Source organism: Octopus bimaculoides, chromosome 6, assembly GCF_001194135.2.
Source record: "Octopus bimaculoides isolate UCB-OBI-ISO-001 chromosome 6, ASM119413v2, whole genome shotgun sequence".
Taxonomy (NCBI): Eukaryota; Metazoa; Mollusca; class Cephalopoda; order Octopoda; family Octopodidae; genus Octopus; species Octopus bimaculoides.
This window is the reverse complement of record NC_068986.1, coordinates 80,540,076-80,567,216: the sequence shown is the minus strand read 5'-3', so window position 1 is coordinate 80,567,216 and position 27,141 is coordinate 80,540,076. Positions and strand designations below refer to the sequence as shown.

Below are 27,141 nucleotides of genomic sequence, written 5' to 3'. Positions count from 1 at the left end.
TCTTTAAAGATCATCTTATACCACACAATATATGGTGAAAATATACACACACATAAGTGTGTGTATATATATATATATATATATATATATATATATATATATATACAACACACACAAACATACATATATTCATATACACTCACATTATACGCATGTGTATGCACATATATATGTATATACATATATGCATATACATATATGTATATATCACTATATACATACACAAATTATCATCAATATCATTATGATGATATTATATATATATATATATATATTCTCTTTTGTTGTGTCATATTTGTGTGGTTCACAAGTTTGACTGATGAAGATGGTATTGGATCCTAGGTCTTCTGGTTGGTGACAGTTACTGCTCCCATACGTGTTGGGTCTTGTGATGGATAGTGGACAGAGTTGAGCTGAGTAGTTCGAGGTGGGATCAGTGGAGGTGGCCGCACAGGTAATATTCCAGGTGGTGGTGGGGGTAGTCTGACACCTGCAAATGGGAAATGGAAGAGAATTGAATTTAATCATGGTGACGTTAGGTTGTTATGTTTTACAGGTGATCAAAACAGCTGTCAGAAAAGATATAATGAGTTAAATTGCAAATGAAATAACACCTGTAGAATCTGATTAGGTAAATATCAGAAGCAGCAGCAGCAGCTGTAGCACCATAATTTTATATCCACTTTCTAGGGATTGAATAAGAGAACCCTATACATTCTCTGCCCATTTGCCAACCACTTTACAATGTTGTACTGGGCACGTTTGTATGATACCAGCATTGGAGAGATTTTCTCCCTCATCAGTCACACTCAAAACTGTATAGTTTGATGGCTTTCGATTGCGACACCAGTATAAAATTTCTTTTGTGATTGGGTGCCTTGTATGCGGAAAATGTAGAGTGTACTTAGAGAGCTAAAACAGGTAGGCCAAGAAGAAACAGAAGGGAAAATCAAACATATTCCATATTGGTCAATAGATAAGATAAATAAGAATGAAGACTTGAAAGGTAGACTAGCAAGATGTGAACCAAGATTCAGAAAATATGTTTAAGTCATCTGTTATACAAAAGCAAACAATTGTATACCACTAAATAATCATCAAAATATGGGTGTAATTATTTGAACTAAAACATTTATTTAGTTTTCCAGATGTAACCATTCTGTCCATGGTAAATACCTTACCAAAGTGGAATCTGTGGTCAACTACAGTTTTGGTCATGTTAAGTGCTAAACAAGTGCAAATTGGTCTTAGGAACCACTTCACCCTTTAACATTTAAACCAGATATATCTGACCCAAATATCCTACTTGTTTTATTCTCAAACCAGCCAGATCTAGCCTCACACACCTACTCTACAATGACATCTTAAAAATAAACAATCACATCACTGAAATTTCAGAGCTACATGATAATGCATATTTAATTTTTTTTAAATGTGGATAAATAAACATTACATTTGACGAGTAATCTAAAAGGTTAAGAGTTAACCACTAAACTGCTTAGTAATGACATAAATTTTTGGTTGCATATTTTAATATGTGTCAACTATTATCTTTGTTAAATTGTTTTTCTCAAAGTTTAATAAAAGTGTGTTATTAATTAACTGATGCTTAAAGCTGTTTAGTGAAAAACACTAACATAATATTTATCAATATGGGACACAAATCCAGAAATATTTATCATGATAGCAAGAATTTGTTTCAGATAAGACTTGGATTTTATATTAGTATCAAATATGAACTGGGTTCATATTTAACCCTTTAGCATTTAAACTGGCTATAACCGGCCCAAATATTCTACAAACTGTCAGAACCTGGCCTGTTACAATTACCCTACAATGTCATTTTAAAAATATACAATCACATAATTGTAAAATCAAAGTTACAAGGTAATCCCTGATTAATTCAAAACAATGTGAATAAATAAGCATCACATTTGACAGAATAACCAGTGTACTTGAAGGGTTAATATTGATATAAAAAAGAGGAGTGAGGTGACAAGCTGGCTGAAACATTAGCATGTTGGGCAAAATGTTTAACGTTTCATCTGTCTTTGGGTTCTGAGTTCAAATTTTGCCAAGATTGACTATTAAGTACCATTTGAGTACTGGGGTCAATGTAATCAACTTACACCAGCCCCCGAAACTGCTAGCCTTGTTACAAAATTTGGAAGCAATATAAAAAAAGAGGAGTGACTGATACTGAGAACCTACAATGGAATTTAAGATTAGACTTTATTTATTTGCAGTCATAAATGTTCATTTAGGGTTTATAACAATTTTAATTGAGTCATTAATTTATCAAGAGTTATCTGTACAAGAAACTATCACTATATTCTATACAAGAGAGGTGACAAATATGGAGCCCTCCTTACTGTTGTATCGGGTCAATTTATAACATTAGCAGCAGTATTTATGCGTAAATGCTGCTGATGTTACTGCAGTACAAACAGTAATCATGCATAGATCATTTTATACTTGTTAGACTGTATACAAAAGGACAATCTCATAGCAATCTTAATATTCATGAAAGAGAGTGGGGTGGTTTTGCAGCACAGAAGAAATACATGAGGGCTGTCACAAACTAAGTGGATTAATAAAAGCAAGGATTGACAACAAACTAAGGCAGAGCAACTTCATACCTGGTGGTGGAGGAGGTGGACCTCGAGGCATATTGTTAAACGGTGGTGCCATTGGGGGTGGAATACGGGGAGGTACACCTTGTGGTGGTGGTGGAGGTACCAGTGGTGGTGGCTGGCCAAGATTAAAATAGTTGTTGGTCAGTTCTTCAGGTGGCAATGGTAATGCTGGAAAGATATAAAATGACATTTAAAACACGTGAGAATATTGCACAGTCATGGTAACCACATCTAACCACAAACACACAACTATACAAATGCACACACCATCATTCACAGTGCAATACAAATATAGTTTAAATTCACTCAAGTAAGTTATAGATTTAAGATGGCACCGAATTTGTTAAGCTAACTGACAGAATAATGTCAGTAAGAAACAACAGATATCAAATCTGTAACAACAACAATAAATGTTAATTCCTTTAAATTAGCAGTAGTACTATTATTACTAGTTTTGTTTTATAATATGATTTAATCAGAGTGGGGAAGATTAGTGCCAAGACCCTTTATCAGGGTTTCCAAGATTGGTTGATGACAGAGAAAGTCATCCTCATGCCAGAAATGTAGCTCAAATGCTTGAAACAGAGAAGGTTCTGCTAAAGACATCAGAACATCTATTGTAACAGTAGATATTTATATAGCCATGATCATCATTATCATCCGGAAGTGATAAATCATTAAACAGTTCCCAGTTATTTCTAACATTGAAGTAATGTAGTCAGGACTTAAAAGGTTAATTACAGGAAAACTTAAATCAATTCAGATTTTTCACGTAATATATTCTGTAGTCCAAAGATGCTTAGCCACAATTCTAGTGAAAATTATTTCGTACATTATCAGATTTTTTACAAAACATATTACATGGTTAAATGGCTGTCAAGTTAAGGTAGTTAACCATCTACTACATGGTCATAAGTCCAGATCCTATTGCTAAAACTACAACATAGCTTTTGAAATGACAAACTGTAATATGATAAGGGAGATAACTCTGCAATTTAGCGTCAACTTCCACAAAGGTAAAACCACTGAGACTGACATGGATATAGAATGAAAATGACATTATCTTAGATGTGAGATGACTGTCATAACTTCTACTTCTTCCATTTACAACACTATGAATTAAAGTAACCAAGTATTCTATACCACAACAAAAATGCAGCAAAATTTATCAACTCACCACCAGGTAAACCAGGTACAGGTTCCAGAAGATTCTCATTTTCTATATCTTCCTTCTTCATTAAAGTCTGTTGAGCCTGAGATCTTCCCCATTTAATGTTCAGACGTCGGCCAAGGATGATGAGTTTATTGAAAGAACGTTCTGCAGCCAACTCTGCAGCAGAACGGCTTGTAAACTGAACAAATGCACAGTGTTGCTTACTGACCACGTTGATAGAACGGATTTCCCCAAACTGATAGAAATGGTCCCTGGACAAGGAAGACATAAAACAATCAAGGATAGGCTAAAAAAACAACCAAAATAGAGATTTATAATATAGACGTGTACATATTTAGAATATATATATTTTGATGTAGAGAATCGATTGGTTTTACACCTATTTTTCCATGCTGACATAGTTTAGAATAAATTGATGGAGGCAGATTGTCTAGAGCCAAACGCTCCTCCTGTCGCCATTCCACAAGGTGTCACATAGCAGGACTGAACCTGGAAATACATGGGTGCAAAGCAAAATCTGTAGGAACACAGCCATAGACGCACCTATATTTCATAACTGCACAGCTACTCCTGCACCTGTAATGTATATGTATACACTCGGATATAGAAGCGTATGCATGTGTAGATGAGGGTTTAATGTAGTTGGTGTTTAGTAGGAATATCTTTGGGTTGACGTCTGTAGGGAAACCGTTAGTCATTAGGGGATTTCAGAGAAATGCAGTTCTGGAAGTGAAGGATTAAGTGTATTTCGCAGGCATCAGACAGGTTACATGTGAGTAGGACTAGGTGGAAAAATCTCTTTGCCTACATATACGAAGTAGAATACTGGAGAGATTGGTCTGATACAATTGTATAACTTCATCATATACAGAATGTCTATTACAGTATGCCTGTCTGTCTACAGATACTAGCACCAGTAACTCACACACTTTATGAAAAACCTTACAAAAACCATGTCAAACAATAGGAAAATGGATATAAGATTTAACAGCTTGACTTGATTGCCTTGACTGGCCCCTGTGCCAGTGGCACATAAAAAGCACCCACTACACTCACAGAGTGGTCGGTGTTAGGAAGGGCATCCAGCTGTAGAAACACAGCCAGATCAGACTGGAGCCTGGTGCAGCCTCCTGGCTTCCCAGACCCCAGTCGAACCGTCTAACCCATGCTAGCATGGAAAACAGTCGTTAAAAGATGATGATGATGATAATGATGAAAAGAGACTTACCTCAGTTCTTTTTCTGCAATACGGACACCAAGGTTTCCAACATATAATGTTGTGATAGTTTTATCTTCAGGTGGCTCTAGTTTGGGCATGGTTGCATACCTCTTGATCAGCTTATCAGCTACAGGATCATTAAGGCCATAGTATCTGTCTTTAATGTTTTGATCAGCCAGTGGATCATTGGGATCGGTGGGTTTTTCATGCCTACAAATGGACAGAAGAAAATAAATTATTCAAACAATTTCAATACATAATGTTGTAATCAGTTAAAGAACCATTGAACTTTTATTAATTGAGAACTTGTATACACAGGTGGGTGATGTAGTGCACAGACAGGTGTATAAAATATGATGTATCTACAACTGTTGTGTGTAGTGTATAGCATACACGCAGGTGTGTTGCATGCAGGGTACAGTGTATACACATGTGTGTCCTATGTATGGTGTATAAACAGGTGTGTTGTGTACAGGTGTTGCATGATGGTATAGTATATGCAAATGTATTATGTACCTGATATAGTGGACATATAAGTGTTGTGTGTAAAATATAGCATATAGATGGGTGTGTTGTGTGTAGAATATAATTTATATATAAGTGTGTTGTGTGTAGAATATAGTATATACACAAATGAGCTGTGTATAATATATTGTATATAGAGGTGTGTTATGAGTAGGATATAAATACACATAGGTAGTGACGTATAGGTGGTGTATATAAAGTTGAGTTGCATGCAAGACAGTGTATAGCATATAGTCAACACAGAGATGTGTGTGAGTATAGGATACAGTGTATACATAGGTGCATTGTATGTAGACTATAGTATGTTGTGTGTAGAATATAGGGATGTATTATGTGATGCTGCATAGTACTGAATGCAGAGGGTTTTATGAAAACTAGGGAAAAAATGTAGCAAGCTTCTTCCTCTGGATGTGTTATGTTAATGCATATAAACAGTAGTGGACAAATGAGCTAAGAAAAACTGAATATGAGATGTAATATGTAAGGAAGAAGACTGCATACTGAGGATGGCAGTTGTATGAAGAATTGTCACCATCTCAAAGAACGAAACTTGTGACAGAGGAAAACCAAGAAGGATTTTGGATGAGGTGATGAAGGACAGTGACAACATGTTGTGCTGAAGAAGACTTGACCACTTATGCAAGCATAGTGAAATGAATGATAATAATGTTAGGTAATGATGAAAGCTAAGATATTATAATATATATATATATATATATATATATATACATAGGCCATTGCCCATTTTGTACCAACTAAGTTTCCACTTGCTACCCCTTTCACTTCTTGGATACTCTTTTATCTTTTGACCCCTCACCTGTTCACTACACTATGCTATCAGTGTAATGATGAAGAACTGCCGATCTGTTTGCACACAATCTCCACCACCATTATCTGTACCTCTATCCCTCTGAGCAACAAGGAATTACATAATGTCCGTTACCATCCAGTAACTTCCCTAATTGACATTACTCTTTTATCATGACTATCCTGTCACTTCTACTCATCCTCATCAGCAAATATCAACCCTCTACTTTCCAGCCTCCCTATCCCTTTAAGCTAATTCACAATTGACATCCATCATACCTATAAATCTCAACCATTTTCATCACTATATCTCTCTCTGTCTCAGTCTCTCATTACTCTCTGCTATCATTCCCTTTTCTTCAATACTATCACAGTTCTTCTCTTTCTCCATTTCACTCTAGCTCATTTTGTTTTCTCTTCCTTACTATCACTGTAACCACTTTGTTTACCCCTTCATATTCAGGCCCCTTTCTTCCATGTTACCCTAACTTATATTCAGCAATCATCTATTCTACCTATTTTATTGATCACATTGCCTAGAATAAATGATGATGACATTAAACAAGGAAAACCATTTTTTGTCTTGCATAGTACAAAGCAACCCCACTAATTCTGGTACTATAACATAATGCACCCAATAAACTTTCTAAAGTAGTTGCAGAACAAATGGAGAAAACGTAGTGCCAAGAAGACCCTTTAGTGTTGTCCAATGACAATACAGAGATATTGCAAGTGAGAGGCGTCAATTGACCAACTAGAAGAATAATAATGGAGATATAGTTACCTGTAAGGACACTCTTCTCCACGTTTACACTCTCCTTTAACCCAGAAAGAACATATATGTGGCCTGTTGCGTTTATAATAAGGCGCTGTCCTTGCCAACTTCAGTAACATGTCACTTGGAGCTGTAGCTTTGGCTAAAGCACCTGCTGCTGTGGTGCCATCGCTGTTATTGATCTGTAAAATATTACATACAACATAAAACATCATCATCATCATTATCATCAACATTGGCATGTTAGTATGTGTTGGTCTCTACAGGGAGAAATACATGTAATAGGGAAAAAATTTGAGATGATTGAGATGCAGAAATAGTCATGGTTCTTAGCAATAGCATAAATTGTGAAGGGTTTGAAGCAGATGTTTTACTTAGTATAATAATTAACATTTAACCCTGTTTAAAAGTGGATACTGTGTTGGAACACATAATATTGTGACAATTACCATAAGAGAAACTCTTATTGGCTTTTGATGCATATAAGCACTCTTGTTTATACTGCTGGTAGAGGGGAGATAAATTACCTTCCCTGTTAGTGATGTAAACAAGAACTGAATACCAATATGAGAATTTTTCTCCTGGCAACTATCGCAGTATTATATGTTCTAACACAACACTCACTTTTAAGTGGAGATAAATATTACCTTTTGGTATTTAAAGCTGCTTTTGTCACTAATAATTATTGTATAAGTAATTTATATATATATATCAGAGTTCAAGTGCTAACCTGTTTGATTTGTCACTTCTTCATTCTAAGATTGTTGTCTTAATATTTTTGTGAAACAGACAATTAGTATGTAGTCAGTCAAATATTAAATGTGGTACACAGATCTGTTATTCCAGACATAAAATGCTGTTACCTAGCAGATGACTATGCTGCATATGCTGATTTACCATATTTATTCATATGTAACTTGCACTATTTTATACTTGATTTTAACTGATTTAAACTAGGGCGTGACTTATACATGAGCAAAGCTAAAACTATGAAAGATAAAAATTTTGTGTCAAGACATAACACTAAATTAAGAGTGCAACATATACATGAGTAAATATGATAATTGCATGGGATATGATGTGACAATCTGTCTAGTCTGTTTATGAATTTTGTAGATTCTGATGGTAGCCTCAGATGAGGTGAGCAAGTTGGAGGTGACATATACCCGTCACAGTATTTGGGTCTATCAAGACTATTAATGCTGCAGCTATTTGTCTGAATTAAATGTTTTTACTTCCTTGATCAGCACTGATTGGAAGGGGTAATGTTTTAAGGATAGAATTGATGCAATCTTATAGGGTGCTGTAGGTGTTTTATTGAACATGCACTAGCATGGAGTTGGACTTTGCTGCAGTAACAAACTCTGTTCTTTGCATATTTTCATGGACTTTCATTTTCAGTATGCTTCTTTAATTGTTTGTGTTGGCAGTTTGTGAGTACAGTAATCCCTCACCATATCACGGTTCACCTACCACACACTCAGTACATAGCAGTTCACCTACTGCACACACAGTAAATCGCAGGATTCTGCAAGCGATAGGTATTTATATTTTAGTTATTTCTGTGGGAGGTTTTGGAACATAAAACCCGCGATAGTCAAGGGATTGCTGTATAATCAATTATGTTAGTGTTGTGGGGTATGGTCTATCATCATCATCGTTTAATCTGTGAGTGTGTTTTATTGGTGTTGGTGGTCTGTAGGTATGGTCTATTACACTAGTGGTCTGTGGCTGTGGTCTATACACAGACTGTGATGATATAAATTGTACTATTTAATTTAGTTTTGTAAGCTAACAAGAGAACTGCTAAATGGTTATTCAACCTGCTAGAAATAGCAGTCAAATCTTCCCTAAACCTAAAAGTGAATGAATGAATGAATGAGACAACATAGTCCTTGATATAGATAAAAAAAAAGATGGGATGGCCATGGTAGGAATTTCAGTTAAATGAACAACAACATAACCATCATCCTATAACTTTTGGTTACTCAATCTGCTGACCTTATGTAATCAATGTACCACACACACACAAACATATATATCATCATTTAATGCCAGTTTTCCAAACTGGCATAGGTTGCATAGTTTGACAGAAGCTGGCTCACTGAAGAGCTGCCCAGGCTTCATGTCTGTTTTGGCATGATTTCTATGGCTGGATACCCTTCTTAATACCAACCACTTTAAAAAGTGTACTAAGTACTTTTATACAGCACCAGCATGGGTGCTTTTATATGGACCAGTACAGGTGCATTTTTTATGTGGCACCAGCACCCACGAGCCTGCGAGATTAGGATCACTCAGCTGAAAGTAGGATATGGGGGGGGGGCCATACCTGTAAGGAAAGACAATCACAATTTTACTTAGTTCACACATCTCAAGTACAGCAAACCACCAAAAGTCCCAGTCCCTTGTCATCCCTTCTGTGGGTCTCAACGTCTGAAAATTTTTTCTCATCACATTGTCCCACATGTTCCTAGGTCTATTTCTTCCAAACGTTCCCGCCACAATTAGAGATTGGCACTTCTTGATGCAGCCATCCTCATTCATATGCATTGTGCCATGAAAAATACATCCAGTATGCTCTGTTCAGTGGTTGTTATTAGGAAGGGCATCCAACCATAGAAATCATTCTGAAGTAGACACTGGAGCTCATCACAGTCCTTTGGCTCACTGAATCCTGCCAAACTGCCGCAACCATACCAGCATGTGGTGTAGGGGCATTAAATAATAATGATGATGATGTATCTTAAGTGTGTAGGATTGGTATAGATGTATAGGTTTACAGCTGCTGTATTTCTGTATGGTTTGATTCATTACAAAGTTGACTGGAGCAATTTTTTCTAATACTTTTTCATTCTAGAATTGCTATTCACTTAAGTAGTACCTTGTTTGTCAAAACCTGAAGAGATATAGCCATGTGGACCAAATCAGGATTGTATTTCATGGACTCTGGTGTAATATGAGCCAAAAGGAGTATGGGAAATGCATGAAACAGCCCTCTTTTGTCATACACTGTAGCTCCATGTACAAGAGATTCCTTTTCCAATAACACTTCTTGGTTCAATCAGTGTAAGGTACACTGGGTAAGTATTTTCTCTCCTACCATAGCATCAGATCATCGCAAGCCTCATGAGTGAAATTGGGTGTGTGGAAACAGTGTAGAAACCTGTCAGATTGATTTTGCCTGTTCATGAGAAGTAAACTTAATCCTTCTCAAGGTTCACTGCTGCTGCCATCAACACCACCAAACTGACTCTTGGAAACTTTAAGCAGAATCCACTCTGTTGTAGAGATTCAATGATAAACTTCATCCCTCCTTTGGTTCAACACCACAAGTTGATCCTAGATAACTTTAACAGAGCCTATTCTATTGCAAACATCTTAACCAAGTTCCTAGTCTGAGAATAAACCTAATGTCATTTCTTCCTCCTTTACCTCACAAGGCTAAGAGGGCCACCGGTACAAGCCCGCTCTCCAAACTGAACCCTTTTTAGTTTATAGACACCACTGCCTTTCTTCTGCTGACTAAACCACAAAAAAAAAAAAAAAAAAAAAACTTACACCAACTTTATCGTCCACAACAGTAATGATGATGATGATGATGAAGATGATTTTTTGCATAGGAACAAGGGAATAAATTTCAAGGAAATGGATAGACTTAAGTGTGTCCCATTAAGAAAAGATTAAAGGAAAAGTCAATCCCCCGATGGAATTTGAACACAGAATGTAGGAAACAACTAAATGCCACAAAGTATTCTAGTCTAGCACTTCTGCCATGCCACCAACCTTACTACAATACCAATAAGCAATGACTTACCTCTCTTTCAATATTCTGAGTATAGTATTCTTTATTGACATCTGACTTAGGAATGTTATCTTGTAGTTTAAGAGCAGCATCTCGGACTTGCACAGGGAGACCTACAAACACATAAAGCATAGTATGCATCACAATAGTGAATTTTGGTTTTATTTAATATAGATGTCATATCACATATACACACACATACATATATACCATATAGACATGTATATATATATATATATGGGAGAATGTACGAAAAAACAAAAACAGACGAGGACAGGTGGTGTAAATAACAAAAGGATGTATTAGTATGACGCTCGGGAATACGGAAAGTCTTTGACGTTTCGAGCTACGCTCTTCAACAGAAAGAATACGGAGACAAGGAGAAAAACACGGAGAAAACAAATTGAATAGTGTTCAGTCACCGGTCAATCATAATAATGGCTGATATATATATATATATAAATTATATATATATATATATATATATATATATACATACACACACACACACACATATATATATATATATATATATACCATATTAACATTTGTACACATCGACATATGCATCATATCAAAATAAAGTACTTTGGTTTTCTTTATTTATTATATACATACCAACTCTACAGATGCCATACAACATATAAACATGTATCATATTATATATTCACGTCCCAAAACTGCATTTTCTGTTTGGCTATGAAATTAAAACACATCTTACTACAAACATTGTGTTGTGTCCCTGAGAAGGCACATAGCCCTGCATTTTCCAGGTTGTCTTCATCACATATACCCACATGCCTTTGTCAAGTCTTCTATGGAGCCCAGCATCATCTGATCTGACCTCACCACTACTTCTAAAGTCTCCCTCTACTAACAGTGCATCATCCAGTCACATCACATCCATACCAATGCAGTTATCTTTTCTGAATACATCAACTAATACAAATAATGCCAGACTGGTCTTCCAATCGACATTTTGCTTGACTTTCATGTAGGTTAAGAGGACATGGAAAGAAACCCAGGAGAGACACAGCAAAATGACAAATGTAGCCACAGAGCAGGCTTTGTTGCTGGTGAAGATAAGTTACAGTACAGCTATGAAGGAAACATCTGTAGTGGTCAGCAACAGAGGGGTGAGGTCAATGTAGAATGATGTTGGCGTGGTGTAATAGTAGATAGCCAAAAATTGGACCAAAATATAAATATATAAAATCTTTCCTAGTATTTATGACATGACCTATCCCAAGGACAATACAGATGGATTTTTTAAACATTAGTTTAATCCACAATATTTGTATTTGAGGCAGTTTTTCTTCATATCTGCTGTCACCTTAGCAAGTTTATAGAGTTGTGGAGTAAACATTATGGATAACATTTGATGGAACTGTAAATGCTTTACTATAGAAAGCTTTCTTTACATTCATCCCAGATCTCGCTCACTCTCACACACGCAAAGAAAAAAATATTATGTACAGGTGAAAACAAAACTAACCATAATCCAAATCCAAGAGACATGTCTGGCAAATATTCTTCAACTTGGAACAAGTCTGACACACTTCAGTTTTCTTGAACCTCATTCTGGCACCAGGACACCATCGAAACACGGTAAATGGTCGTGCACATATCTTGCATTCTTTGCCATATTTTTCTTTCATCTGAATAAGAGGAAAATAAGGAGAACAGACATTTAGAAAAACAAACCTGATTCTTTGGGACCAAACTATTCAAAGCTATATTATATGAACCAACAAAGGAGTTTCCAGAGCAGCCAAAATTTCCCAAGGTAGAACCTATTGGATAATATAGTCCAAGATACACCATATCTAAATTCAAAGAAGACACCATACTTGGAACATCTTTGGTCCTAGGTCTGTTGGATCAGAACTAATCTGAAGCTACAGTAGAGAAGTACACCTTAGATAATATGGTCGTAGACACACTGTCTAAACCTACGACAAGAAGATCGAATGGACACAGTCAAAACACCTTTGATCATAGGTCTATTGGTCCTGAACTTGAACAACATAATCTACTGTAAACAACAAGTGTGCTACAATGTCATATAACACAGCATTATGTTATATCATACAATAAACAACACATTATACTGCATATCACACTACAAAGCACCACAGGCATCATTAACATCATCATTTAACATTCATGTTTCATGCTGGAGTGGGTGGGACAGTTTTACAGAATCTAACACTGGAGCACACAATCATGTGCCAGTGTCTGCTTTGACATGGTTTCTATGGCTGGATACCCTCATTAGGCATATTCTGGGTGTGGTTTTGCATGGCACCAGCACTAGTGACCAAGATCTCCTTCAACTGAGTGGGGCTACAGTACAGAGGGAGATGTTTTTATGCTCAGAGATGACCATAAAGAGAGAAGGAACCATAACAGAACAGGTTTCTTGCTGCAGAGGAGCTACATGACATCTCACATTTCAGGAAAGAGGGTGAAAGTAACCAGAGTGGAACTGGAAAGTGATAAAGATTCAGGGTAGATCTTCCTAGGTACAAGGTGAACAGAAGTAAATGGAAACAAAACAGAGAGTGTGGTGGAAAGAGGCTGTAAAAGTGTATAGGAGAGTGAGAGACGGGGAAATGGGTTCATGATAAATATAATGAAGAACAGGCATTGAGGGATGTTAAGTAGGGAAGGTAGGGAGGAATAAGTGACAACTCTAGAAACTGAGTAGGGTTGAGTGTAGACATAGTGAGTGATGGATAAAGGTTAGGAGTGACCTACAATACATTCGAGGTTGGAAAGAGCTGGAGTGAGTAGGTAATGACTAACAAGAGTTCCATAGTACACATTTTATGATATTGGTAATGTCTATGTCATAGACTTACGTAAAACAGTCTTATAATTACATGCAACAGAAATGTACTTGTACAGTCTTGTATGATGACTAACCAACAGTGGTGTATTGGTATAGTGTGACATGAGGAAACAAGAAGTTCACTTGATCTGCTTAATACAGCAGCCAAATATTCCTACTATCTTTAAAAAGAAGATAACATTGACCAAGATTACTCAATTACAAAACTAACAAAACAAGCTGAAAATTCAGCTTTTGCTTGACTGCTTGATCTCAGAAGTTGCAGCCAAATCTCCTTCAAGCTTACCTTAGTATCTTAAAGAAAAGATATATTGGACAATGTAATCCTTTAAACACAAAGATGGGAAGATCATTGTTGGAATGCTGTAGTCTATCCACTTCCCAACCAGGAAATACACAACAACAGCTGTAAACTGATTCAAACAGAGAAAACACAATATAATGACAGATATCAGAAGAAATTTCATTGTTAATAGTCATAAATTAGCTTCCTTACCATTCTTATATAAGGATTGTCTCCAAGACATGTTTGACAGAGCACTGGAAATTCCTAAAAAAAAAAAAAAAAGAATATCTTTATATGAAAATGATCATCATATTCAAAATTTAGTGTCAATAAAAATTTTCTTTAATCTACATGAATTGATGAAAAAAATTTTATTTAAGTCAAATTATCTTTGATTACCTGTTTCCAAGCAAGGTAATACCTTCCCATAGCCAGACATATGTGTTCATAGAAGACGGGAAATAAATGACAATGCTTGTACAAAACTCATTTACAACTATTGCACAATGCCAAGAAAAGTAAACAAAGACACACACATACATATACACACACACAGCAGACTTCTTTCATCATCATCATTTAACGTCCACTTTCCATACTGGCATGGGTAGGATGGTTTGACTGATGACTGGCAACCCAGGAGGCCACACCAGGCTCCAATCTGATGTGGCAAAGTTTCTACAACTGGATGCCCTTCCTAATGCCAACCACTCCGAGAGTGTAGTGGGTACTTTTTACATGCCACCAGCACAGGCTCATATATATATATATATATATATATATATATATATATATATAGGTACAAGCAAACGTATACATGATGATGATGGACTCTCCTATTAGAGACAAAGTATGAGCATTCAGCTTTTGCCGAACGACCTGCACAAATGATTTGTTTATAGTGATCAAATGTTTGTGCCACACATTAGCTCACTCTCTCCATCAAATCGACATTGTCTGAACAGGTGCACAGTGTACCACATGTCAGGTGTTGATGTGACCGCAGAGCAATGTGAGGTGAAGTGTTTTGTTCAAGAACACAATGTACCACTCGGTCTAGGAATTGAAATCATGATTGCTAGAGCATTGGTGTAGCACCCTAACCACTAAGCCATGCACCTTCATATGTATATGCTGTGAGCTATTCTATATTGATTTCTAACATAATATCACAATTTTGGGGATGTTATAGTTGATCAATTCCTAATTAGTACGTTATTGTATTGTCCCTGAAGGACAAATAGCAAAAGTTAACCTGGCAGGATTTAAACTCAGAACATAAGAGTTTTATTAATTTCTGTAGGATATTTTGATTAACAAGCTATTGTTTTTACTAATCCAGTAATAATGGTTTCAAATTTTTGTACAAGGCCAACAATTTTGAGATGAGGGGCAAGTTGATTACATCGATCCCAGTAACTGACTGTTTCATCAACCCACAAAAGGATGAAAGGCAAAGTCGACCTTGGTAGAATTTGAATTCAAAGTATAAAGATCTGGAAGAAATACTACTAAGTATTTTTTTTCCAGCATGCTACTGATTCTACTTCTCGCCAGTAATAGTAGTTTCAAATTTTGGCACAAAGCCAACAATTTAAGGAGAGGTGTAAGTTGAGGATATCAACCCCACTGCTCAACTGGTACTTATTTTATTAACCCCAAAAAGATGAAATGCAAAGTCAACCTTGGCGGAATTTGAACTCAGAACATGAAGATGGATGAAATGTCGCTAAGCATTTTGTCCAGCATGCTAATAATTCTGCTATCTTGCCACCAATAACAGTTTCAAATTTTTACACAAGGTCAGCAGGTTCGAAGGAAGGACTAAGTCGATTAAATTGACCCCAGTGTTCAACTGGTACTTATTTTTTCAAGCCTTCAGCTCACCAGTAATAATGCCAAAAAAAAAAACCTTTAAGTTTAATTTTGCCGATTTGTTAAATATCTATTGTATAGAAATGAGGGAGCTGATGCTTAACTCCAACTCAATCCCAATGGATTAGATTTATAATCTATAGCATTCCTATGGTGAATAGCTCATCTCGATTTCAAACCTCAAAGTATATTGGACTACATTTATCCACTGAGTCCTTTTTTTTAAAGAGATTTGAGAGAAATTTGGCTGCTACTGCAATCCAGTCAGGTTAAGGTTAGGGTGACTGAACAATAGTTTGGAAGTTTTTTTGTATTGTTTTGATTTATAGCACATAACTTATAAATTAGGTACTCTTTTGGTTTAAAATCACAAAGTGAAAGAAAGTCTTAGACTATTTGGCAATCTCCATAAAGTGTCCTACACAATGGTAGGCCAGTGTGCATTTTTGCTGATCCCAACAATACATCAAATGCTACAGATTGCACATGAAACAGAGTCAAAGAAAAATATCAAACCAAACATGTGTATCAGGTACTATATTTCTAATTTATCTACAAGAATTTTGCTGGCATAGAGCCATGAAAACAACACATTCAGGAATTTTTTGAAATATATTAGACATTAATTCCTTGCAAATTAAATATGTTTGGTTAGCTGTGCAAGAAACCACGCTTGCCGATGATTGCAATCGAAATTTAGTTAGAGACATGCGGCCTAAAGTATTCGCTCAGCAAATTTGACAACTTCAAATCCAAATCTAAAACAATATTGGAAATAGAGGGTCCCAAAACAATCACTAGTTTCAGCTGTCACTAGTTGAAATGTATACTGTCCAAATAGATTACAGTATTGTTTAGATTTCCTTCCTACCGCATGCAAAAGTGCGGGTGTGTTGCACATTCAACCACGTGATACCAAGTAAGAGTCTTTATGGTTGTTGCATCTCAGATCAAACACTTTCCTTGTTTCCAAAGCAATCATATCATTCCTGCAGATCTGTACTTATCACTGCGATCAAAGCCGACTGGCTCTACAATACTGGTAACTCCAAGTTTTAACACTGCGTTCTTTGTTATGCTGAAGACCTCAACGTGTTTTGGTAAAGTGCCACAATTAATCTGCAAGATCAACAGGGATACACATCGTTACCTATAAAAGTACCAGACTTGCAACATATAGTTATATCAGAGTGGCAAAGCAAATTTGCGGTAGATATATGCAATTCTTCAGGACTCAGCAGATTCCCAATGTATGGTTAAGGGAAAACGGATCCATGTTCTATCCCTGCAGATCTAGCTGTGAATATTCGACTCTTATAATAGTGATCGGCATCGACCACAAATAAATCGGTCATATCTCTGTAATTAATATTATCCCACAATCTGTTTCTATCTCTACTTAATAATTAGAGTTGTGAGCCAATCTGTGAGAAAATTTGAAGTGATGCGTGGAGTATAGCCCTAACTTTTATACGTTTATTGTCGACATACTTAACAAGAGAGAAGCAGATTTGTTTCAGATTAATTAAATATTTTCGCAGAAATGCATCGTATTTATAAATTTTAAAAAATTTACAAAATGTAAATAATCTCACCGAATCTTCCCAGTTTTGTCTGTTGTAAGTGTTGGCACTCTTGGAAGTAGCCATATTGCTGTTCACTCTACACAAACAAAGGTGATTACAAAATGTAATGCAATACGAAACGGAAAATTACTATAATTAATAAATAATATAAATATCAAGTATTTATATAAAATTAACAATTTTTTTCAAATTAGAATATTTTGGTTATAATTGTAAAACATTTATTAATATGTAAAATTGAAATTAGATTCAATATCATAACTATATTATATATTTCAGCGGAAATGTTGTGCTTTTAGAGACAACCTGACCTGTTTCTGTGGTTCTATATCCGGGTGAAGCACTCTAATTGTTGTAGGTCACTTGATGTTTACTAAACAGAACATGTAGCAGTCTCTAGGACTTTTTCACTAAACATCTACAACTATCTGTGATACCCATGAAGGTAACTACATCTATTTTCTATTGCAGTTTCATCCAAACCCATCACACTCTCAATACATTCGCAAATGTTTTTTATATAGATTTGCTATATTTTTTATAAATGTAGACAAATAGACAATCTTTCACAAATATGTATATTTACATATAGTTCCTTGTCTACATTGTCTCTGTGTTTGTATACACGTGCGTGTGTGTGCAAATTTGCACGCACAGACACACACACACACATATATCTACAAACGCACACACAGAGTAGAGAGTGCGAGGAAAAAAAATTTGTTTTCATAAACAATAGATATAGACTAATTCATTCGTCTCGTGTATATACAAACTAGTCGTATATAAATTTGTAGATGCGATTCTTTATTTAAGATACATAATGGTGCTGTGTCATATATGTATGTATGTATGTATAGATAGATAGATAGATGATTATATATATATAGAGAGAGAGATAGATAGTTCCTCCCAAAGTCTGGGGGGTAAAACCCTGTAGTTATGCCATAGAGGCATAACTACAGGGTTATGCCATAGATAGATTATATATATATATATATATATATATATATACATATGTATATATATATAAATTATAGATATAGATAGATAGATAGAAAGGCTATATTTATACATACATATACATACACACATGTTGAAAACGCTTGCGTGTATCAACGAACCTATCTGTTTACAGAAGGGTGGAATAAATACTCAGGTAATATAGCGTATATATCTTTTTAATAGAAGCTAGATAAACGGTTGGAATTTTAATAAAATATACACCCATCTATGTGTATTGAATACTTTTCACTCTAAATAAGACAAACGTTTGCTAATGAGCAAACCCCAGACTGCAGATTAAATCCGTAACAATAAGAAACTGATCAACACAAACGTATTTAGTATGTAGCAGTGATACAGGAATAAAACACACCAGGTTTATTTCACGAATATTTTAACAACCTCATCTGACTGGTCTATCTGTCTGTCTGTGTGTGTGTGTAGTATTCGGGCTTAGGTTAAAAAGTTTATATGAAGATTAGATCGACATTTCCAAGCTTATTTACAATATTTTAGTGTCGATGGTAGAAATGTCATTCCAAACAATAATAAACAAAGCGAGATCTCACTCACTGAGCATACTTATAAAGACGTTCCAGTTGTGACCGCCCTGTCTTTGTCTTCCTATTTTTAAAATTTATTTTTTCAAGACATATAGTGTATCTAAGGCTATATCTATCTATGACCTTTGGTCTTAGTTGCATATTTCTTCCTGAAAACAAAGATCGCCCATTTATTCACCGTATACATTCTGTTCTTAAGACTAGGGTGTGGTCTGAAGGAGATTTGACTGTTATTTCCTGCATATTGAGTTACTACGCAGAGGCTCGCTCGTTGGTTCGGAATAGCTACGACGTAGTGACCAGTGGTCAAGCCACCTACTACGATTTACGTAATAATAATAATTGAATCGTTTCAAATTTTGGCACAATAATAAAATAATAATGCTCTCTCACTCCCAACTTTTTTTTTACTTCTGGTGAATAACTTTGCTCTTGCGTATATTTCGCAGTCCCCACTGCTACCACGAATCGAGTACTTTTCATCGCTCTGATCCAAACTTGTGTACACACGCACACACAGTGTGTGTGTGAGTCACATACATGCAATCGCATAATTAGGGAATCCATAATCCAAGGAGGAACTCAATACATTTGGATTGCAGAATATATTTAATTTATTAAAAGCAATGTCTTAGGGACCTCAGATAGATATGCACAATCACGTGTTAAAGTTTATTTTTTTGTCAGCAATCATTTATTTATCCTATGTACCCCGTTATGTAACACGTAGTCGTAAACTCGCCTCTCACACACGCGCGCACACAGACTCGTCTGCTGAGTCATTATCTGTAAATAAACCAGTAAACATGGGAAAACAAGGGAGCCTCTACGTGATAGCGCTGCCTACTAGTTGTAGCAACTAAAGCGCCCCCAAATCACATTATACTATCTTCAAAACAATGCACGCATTGGCTGATATCGTCCTAGACATACCCTAAAGACGGATTGATCACGGCTGGAATGTCTCTGATTATAGGTCTGCTGGATCGTGTCTGGACTAGGGCTAAATCACATAACCAGTTCTTTGTCTTGTGAATCACATATTATAATCTGCATATTTAATCTAATTTATTTCTTATGTTTTTTCCCCTCTATAATCATCGACAGCTTAACTACATACGGAACCAGCTATTTTACGCAATCATCGGAATTAAAATTTCTAGTTAATTAGTATTATTTGTCAGTATTATTATTATTATAACTACTTAACAAACATTAAATCCTAAATAGAGTGACTGCTTATGTAAAAAAAAAAAAATAATAATAATAATAATAAATGTGAGAGGACTTGTGTACTGGGTGCAAAGTAGTCTAGATTTACCGTTGTAAATACTGTGGGACAAGGAAATCTGTTATAATAGGTGGGTCCTGGATTGAGGACCCGTCTTTGGTGATTTATAATCAATAGGATCAAACCTAGTTTGTTATTGATACTATTTTAGCACGAGTGAATGAGTAGGCCATTCTGTGATCGTTGGATCCATTAGAAACAATATATCTTCCTTACTTTACGTAGTCGCTAGAAACATGAACCAAATCTTTCTTAAGTCATCCTCCCCACACACTCCTATAGTCTTGGAAACGAAGTATTTGTCTATGTTAACCCACATACATGGTCAGTACTGGACTGCTTTGGTTCATAGACCTGCTTGATCATGACTGAGGTAGAACTACACATCTATTTTATCTACCTGTAAAAGATTGGAAAGACAAATCAGAAATGAAGTTGGGAATCAGGTGTCGAGTCACAGGATCCACTGTTAAAGTAGAGACAATATTGGTTGATGTTTCAGAGATTTTATCGGTGGAGGAAGGGTAGTGACCATTATTTTTTAATGCCTTCCTACGATGTTGTTTGACCCCCAACTTATATTTTGATCCAGCTGCATCTTAGCGATGTATTATCGAGTGCTGTGTTCCGTAACCTTTTTTTCACTTATATTCTTTTTAAAATTCGGCGGCACACCTAAACTAAAAAGATAACTAAAAGTATGGGGAAAAAATTATATTCACGTTACACTGCGGCACACCTAACATCGTCACACCTTTGTGCCGCGGTATACTGGTTGCGGAGCACTGATCAATTGTTATATTTATGACTGCCAGTCTTAGCAGACCGAGCTCCTACATACTGGCTCCATATAGGTTTCTTTCAAAAACACAGTGTAAATATTTGTTAATATAGTAAAGAGAGTTATAATGTGCTTAGTGTTATACACAAATAGTTTTAAACCTTTAGGATTGTACTGTTAATGAAAACAATGATTTTCTAAATTAATTATTTAAAAAGAGGGAGAAGGTAAAGGGAGACAACTTCGAAGAATAATTTAAAATTAAATATGAAATGCGTGGGAGCCGGGGGGTGGATGTGGTATTTAGTTATATGACAAATCTGGATACGTTCCGGCCTTATTAGACTTCATCAAGCAAATAGTTTAATCCTAGAATAATTAAGGAAGTATGTAGGATTGTTGGTGTGTGTTAAAAGAATATCTGGAAATTGGCTTATCAACTTCAATGGAGCATGTGCATACACACACACACACTTATATTTAGAAGGTTGTTTGTTATGGCTGGTCAGAGAGTGACCATTGGTTTCGTACCTATAAAGCACTTAACTGTATAGGTGACTTATCAAACTCAAGTGGCTGGTGGCATATAGTATATATATATATGTATTGGAAGAGAGAATAGTTTAGACATCATGACTACGGCTATGCTAGAGCACCTCCATAACAGCGAATTATCCATGTCTTTTGTGATCTTTGTGTATATTCAGGGTTGAATGTGTTTGTTAAGTTTTTCAGTAAATGTGACATCTCTATTCAGTTGACCAACCACTGAGGTGGAAGCTACTCTGTTTTGGTTGTAACCTTTTGTAGGTGGCTGATCTAGTATATTGGACAGAAATATATAACCCTCATTAGGAGACAGTTGTATAATCAGTGACCTTTAAATGCCAAACTATCGTTGTCTAGATTCCTGCGTCGGTTTGAAGGAAGACAATCATAAGATCTGACAGTACTTTCTTGCATTCCAAAGTTTGGATCAAGATTTTTATGAATTCTTCCATGTATATAATTTTAGCATATTTTTCCAGCAACATTCGTTTTTAATCTTTTTTTCAGCCTCTCCAATTTTGTTTCTTGGAAATCATAGTGAATGTCTGTTTGCATTGAATGTTCTCACTACCCTGTCACTAAACTTTCAACGGGTTATTGACAGTTTGTAACTATGTTTAAAGAAACCTATATCTTCAGACATTGCTATTTCCCAAGTTATGAACATGCTCAGAATTTCAAATTATTTCCTTACTGTACATGATCCGCCACTGGCTCTGATCAAACTTATTTTCTTTTGATCGAAGCTATTCCAGCCACCATCCAATCTTTTTACGGTGAATAGAGTACACCAATTTTATTATCCAAAATGCCCTTATTAAAGATAACTGCTATTTCTAGTAGACTGAGATATTATATAGATGCTCCTTGTTAGTTTGGCATAACTAATAATGATGTTGATGTTAGTGATATTATGGTGTCATTATTATTAAAAGGTGAAAGCATTTAACTAGCAGAGCCATTAGTGCCTACCAGCATCTTATCTGTCTTTACATTCTGAGTTCAAATTCTGCTGAGGTCAGCTTTGCCTTTCATACTTTCATGGTCAATAAGATAAAGTACCAATCAAGTGCTATGATTGATCTATTCAACTAAACCCCTCCCCTCAAAAGCTGCTGCTCCTGCACCAAAATTTAAAACCATTCTTATTGAAAGGTGAGATAGTGAAGGTGCTGTCTGGCCATATGAAGTGTTTCAGTGTTTACAGACTATCATCATATCCTTATATCTACTACTTTCTCCGTTCTGGACAGAACTGACCATTATTTACAGATTTGGTTGTCAGTATCAGATACAAACAAACAAGCACACACACACACACACTCTCTCTCTCTCTCTCTCTCTCTCTCTCTCTCTCTCTCTCTCTCTCTCCCTCTCCCTCTCCCTCTCTTTCTCTTTCTCTCTCTCTCTCTCTCTCCCAGTGGTATAGGGGTACCTACATGGCCTGGTGGCTAATACTTTACTGTTTAAACCACCCATATCCGGCCCAAATATTCTTCCAGATTTGGCTTCTTATATCTACCCTACAGTGCCATTCCTAAAGTAAAGAATCCCATCGTTGAAATTTCAAAGCTACAAGACAATGCATGAGTAATTCACAATAATGTAATTACATCTGAATGTAAAGGGTATTGGGCTCATGATCATATGGTCTTGGGTTTGATTCCTGGAGCAGCAGTGTGACGTGGTGTCCTTGAACAAGGCACTTATTTCATGTTGTTCTGATCTAATCAACTGAAATTGAGTACCAACCAGGTGCTGGTGCAGGTTTCTCTCTCTTCAGCTGTGATATCCTTGACATTCCACCAAGTGAATGTTGCAGGTGCTGAGAGGATGCCTATATCTTCTGACAGTACACAAGCTGCTAAAACTAGTGAAAATATGGTACATGCTATCAACTCATACTCATTAGTGATGGCTATGATATGATTTGTACACCATTGTTGCTGTTTCCTTCTGTTAGTCAAATGTTGTTGGAATCTGTGATTGTTCTAGGAAATTTTTTTTTTTTTTTTCTATGTTTTCTGTGTAGTTTATGGATGCATTACATCTAACTTCAAATAATTTTGTCTTCTGTGTATGTTATATGTCTGTGTTGCTTTGTTTTGTTGATTGTCACATCTGGTTATATTTGATGTTTTCTGGCTTTGCTGGTAGAAGAAATATTGTTATTGTATAAACCTGATCTGCTCTGCTCAAGTAGCCCCTGGCGTGCAAGTAGTCGGCTGAGTAAGTGTAGTCAATAAATCTATTCCAGTTACACATGTCACCACCTAACAGGCAACCATAGTTCACATCCCAACATGCACTGATGAATTGTATGAGCTGCAGTGCTACAGTATGGATTTAATATGAATATTGTTGTTTTGGTGACAGGTTTCTCAGTTAGTGAGATAAAGACTGGAGTAATGATGCAGTAGCTATATCTAGGAAATGAAAAGAGCCAGCAAAGGAGGCTCTATAGAGTTGCTTGATTTGCTAGAATTAGCAGACAAATCACTTTGAAACTACTCCCTACCTTCCTAACCCTTTGCCTGTGTATCACATCTGATAACACAGAACATACTTTCCCAGCATCCCTGCATCATATATGATACACATTCCCAGTTTTTTTTCAATCACTTGGAACTTATGAAAAGAAAGCTTTCATACATTACTCAGAATGTATGAAACAAGAGTTTGTTAAAAGTCTGAAAACAAGGATGGATGTTTAGGATAAGCCTTACAAAAATGCTTTGGACAGACAAAGAGTTAATAAAAAAAAAAATATGTTGAATAATTCAAAATTGAAGTCAGAGTTTTGTGGTTCGGAACAAGGTACTTCACAGCTCTACTTACTCTTGTTTCTTGACTAACAGAAAAGAGGCTCTAGTCCGCTTTACTTTTTTGTGGTTGATGGATGAAGACATTGAAGTGTCATGACAAATGCTCCAACAACAAACTGTGCTATATATGACATTATGTAGATGTTAAAAAGGCGGCAAGTGGGTGAAATGCGTAGTGGTATTTTGCCATTGCTATGTTCTGAGTTCATATTCTGCCTTTCATCTTTTTCAGGGTCCATAAATTAAGTATCAGTTGAGTACTGGAGTTGATGTAATCAACTATCTCCCACCCCTGAATTTCAGGCCCTGTGCCTATAGTAGAAAGGATTATGTAGATGTTAAACTGAAAAATAAATTCCAGGTGACATCATTTTAACTTCACTTTAATGTCTCTTGATATCTGCCATATAACGACTTGTAGGGGGTTATTGAAAATGTTGCTTTTCTTTGAATATAAATCATCATCACTATGTTAGTAAGGATTGTATAACACATCTGTCTTTAATCTTTCTCCTCTGTTGTCTCAGATTCTCAGAACTAATCTTGCAACTTCTTCCCAAATTTATTTTTACCTACAGTTAGAAAGGATACCCTCCACCTCCAATTTAATCCATTTCCATCCAGCATGTTTTCATTTTGTTTGTTTGTGTGAGTGTCCTTGATGTTTAATTAAAATTATCTCATTATCATTTCCTTTCAGAATTCATCATTCAGTTTTAAAACAGCAGGATGTCTAAACCAGTTATCAATAATTTGAGGTTTAATCAAGACCACGGTAATTATTGTTTGTTTTTTTGGAGGGGTTTTCTTTATAATTAGTTCTTTCTCTTCAGTTTTCTATTGAAGACAAAAAGAAAACTTGTCAGATACCGTTGTAATCTGTAATTTTATATCCATAATTACTATATTTACTCATGTATAAGCTGCTTTTTTTTATACTTGATTTTAACTGAAAAATCTGGGGGTGTAACTTATGGGGCAAAGCTAAAACTGTGAAAGGGGAAATTTTTGTATGGAGATTTCACACTAAATTATAAATTTATTTCACAATAAATACATAACAAGGTGGACAAAATAGTACTCAAACAATGAAGGTAGAGTAATATGCTTTTTTATTAAATCGGCAAAAACCTCACAAAAACTGTGCCTCGGAGTTTCATGTTCCCATTCATCGGACAGTTGTGATCATGTCTCAATCGCAGATGTCTGACAAAAGAATATACTTTCTTAAAAAAGTATATATATATATATATGAGAGAGAGATTTAGTGTTGATCGCATGAAAAATTCACCTGCTGTAAAGTGGTAGGCATTAGGGTGCTGTAGAAACCATGCCAAAGTGGAGTACAATGCAGTTGTTGGATCCATTGAATCCTATCAAACCATTCAACCCATGCTAGCATGGAATGGGGACATTAAATCATGATTATATATGTACATGTTTGTATTTATATATATGTACATGTATATGTGTGTGTGTATATCATCATTTTCATCATCATTGTTTAAGCTCGTTTTCTATGCTGGCCTGGGTTGGATGGTTTTGCTGGGGACTAGCAAGCCATGAGGCTGCACCAGGCTCCAATCTGATCTGGCAATGTTTCTACAGCTGGATGCCCTTCCTAATACCAACCACTCGGAGAGTGCAGTGGGTGCTTTTTACGTGCTACCAGCAGAGAAACCAGTCGGGGCAGGAGAGTGGGGACTGGCATCAACCACATTCGGATGGTGCTTTTTACATGTCACTGGCATGGGGAGCCAATCAGGCTGCGCTGGCAATGACCCACGCATGAATGGTGCTTATTACGTGCCACCAGTACGAAAGCCAGTCAGGTGGCACTGCCATCAGCCACAACTAAAATTTCCATGTTTATATTATCGCCATAATCTTTAATTAACATCTATTTTCCATGCTGGCAGAGGTTGGGTGGTTTCACGGGAGATGGAAAGCCAGAGAACTGCTCCAGACTCCATTGTCTGCTTTGGCATGATTTCTATTGCTGGATGACTTTTCTAACACCAACCACTTTACAGAGTGTACTGTACCATTAGGGTTGGCAAGTAACTTGCCAGGTGAAGACGCCTCAGCTAGGAGAGGAAGTTGTACTGAAGGAGGTGGCTTTGTGCCAGCTGAGAGGTCAAAATATAATAGGGGGATAGAGATCGGTGTCTTACTATAGAGGAGATTCTTGGCTACCCTCACTGGAAAAGAAAAAAGGGGGAAAAGAGAAAAGAATTTGATAGAAAGATAGAGACAGTCGGAGTTAGTGAGAGAGAGAGAGAGAAATAGATGGTGGTGGTGGTGATGTATCAGGACATACCCACAAGTTTCAGCGGGGGTGAATATAAGTGGTACAGAGGGGGTAGAGGTGAGTGTGAAGAATTATGTTTAGAGATAGGAAGAAGTGACTATAGCAAACGTTGGTGAGAGACACTGGAGGTGCAGGAGTATGGGCTATGGTAGATATGCGTGAGCATGGAGAGTGTCTATGGTTAGACACATGAGGGAGAGTGGAGGGATATACAGCAGATGGGGATCGTGGGCTGGGGGAAGGGGTATTGAGAAGATAGGTTGGGGGGGGGGGG

At 36.3% G+C, this 27,141-nt stretch overlaps 2 protein-coding genes across 2 annotated transcripts in view; one reads left to right on the top strand and one right to left on the bottom strand.

Annotated features, from left to right (window-relative positions):
* Positions 1 to 108: 108 nt before the first annotated feature.
* Positions 109 to 17,618, bottom strand: LOC106870699 (pre-mRNA-splicing factor RBM22). The gene is made up of 9 exons (XM_014916867.2): positions 17,552 to 17,618; positions 14,292 to 14,345; positions 12,437 to 12,599; positions 10,954 to 11,054; positions 7,146 to 7,318; positions 5,039 to 5,239; positions 3,814 to 4,061; positions 2,640 to 2,804; positions 109 to 490 (listed from the first exon to the last, which is right to left on the bottom strand). The coding sequence occupies exons 1-9, from the start codon at positions 17,603 to 17,605 to the stop codon at positions 339 to 341; spliced, it is 1,311 nt and encodes a 436-aa protein (XP_014772353.1). The 5' UTR covers positions 17,606 to 17,618; the 3' UTR covers positions 109 to 338.
* A 218-nt stretch (positions 17,619 to 17,836) lies between these two features.
* LOC106870700 (WD repeat domain phosphoinositide-interacting protein 4) overlaps positions 17,837 to 27,141 on the top strand; it is a 27,935-nt gene continuing 18,630 nt past the window's right edge. The window contains exons 1-2 of the mRNA XM_014916868.2: positions 17,837 to 17,987; positions 25,257 to 25,331. Coding sequence (XP_014772354.1) covers positions 25,286 to 25,331 — 46 coding nt within the window. The 5' untranslated portion in view covers positions 17,837 to 17,987; positions 25,257 to 25,285. The remainder of the gene's footprint in view (positions 17,988 to 25,256; positions 25,332 to 27,141) is intronic.

Coding starts and splice junctions, on each gene's coding strand:
- LOC106870699 (XM_014916867.2), bottom strand. CDS start 17,605: ATGGCTACTTCCAAGAGTGCCAACACTTACAACAGACAAAACTGGGAA. Junction 14,346..17,551: donor GACAAAACTGGGAAGATTCG/GTGAGATTATTT, acceptor TTTTTTTTTTAG/GAATTTCCAGTGCTCTGTCA. Junction 12,600..14,291: donor ACAATCCTTATATAAGAATG/GTAAGGAAGCTA, acceptor CCTCTTATTCAG/ATGAAAGAAAAATATGGCAA.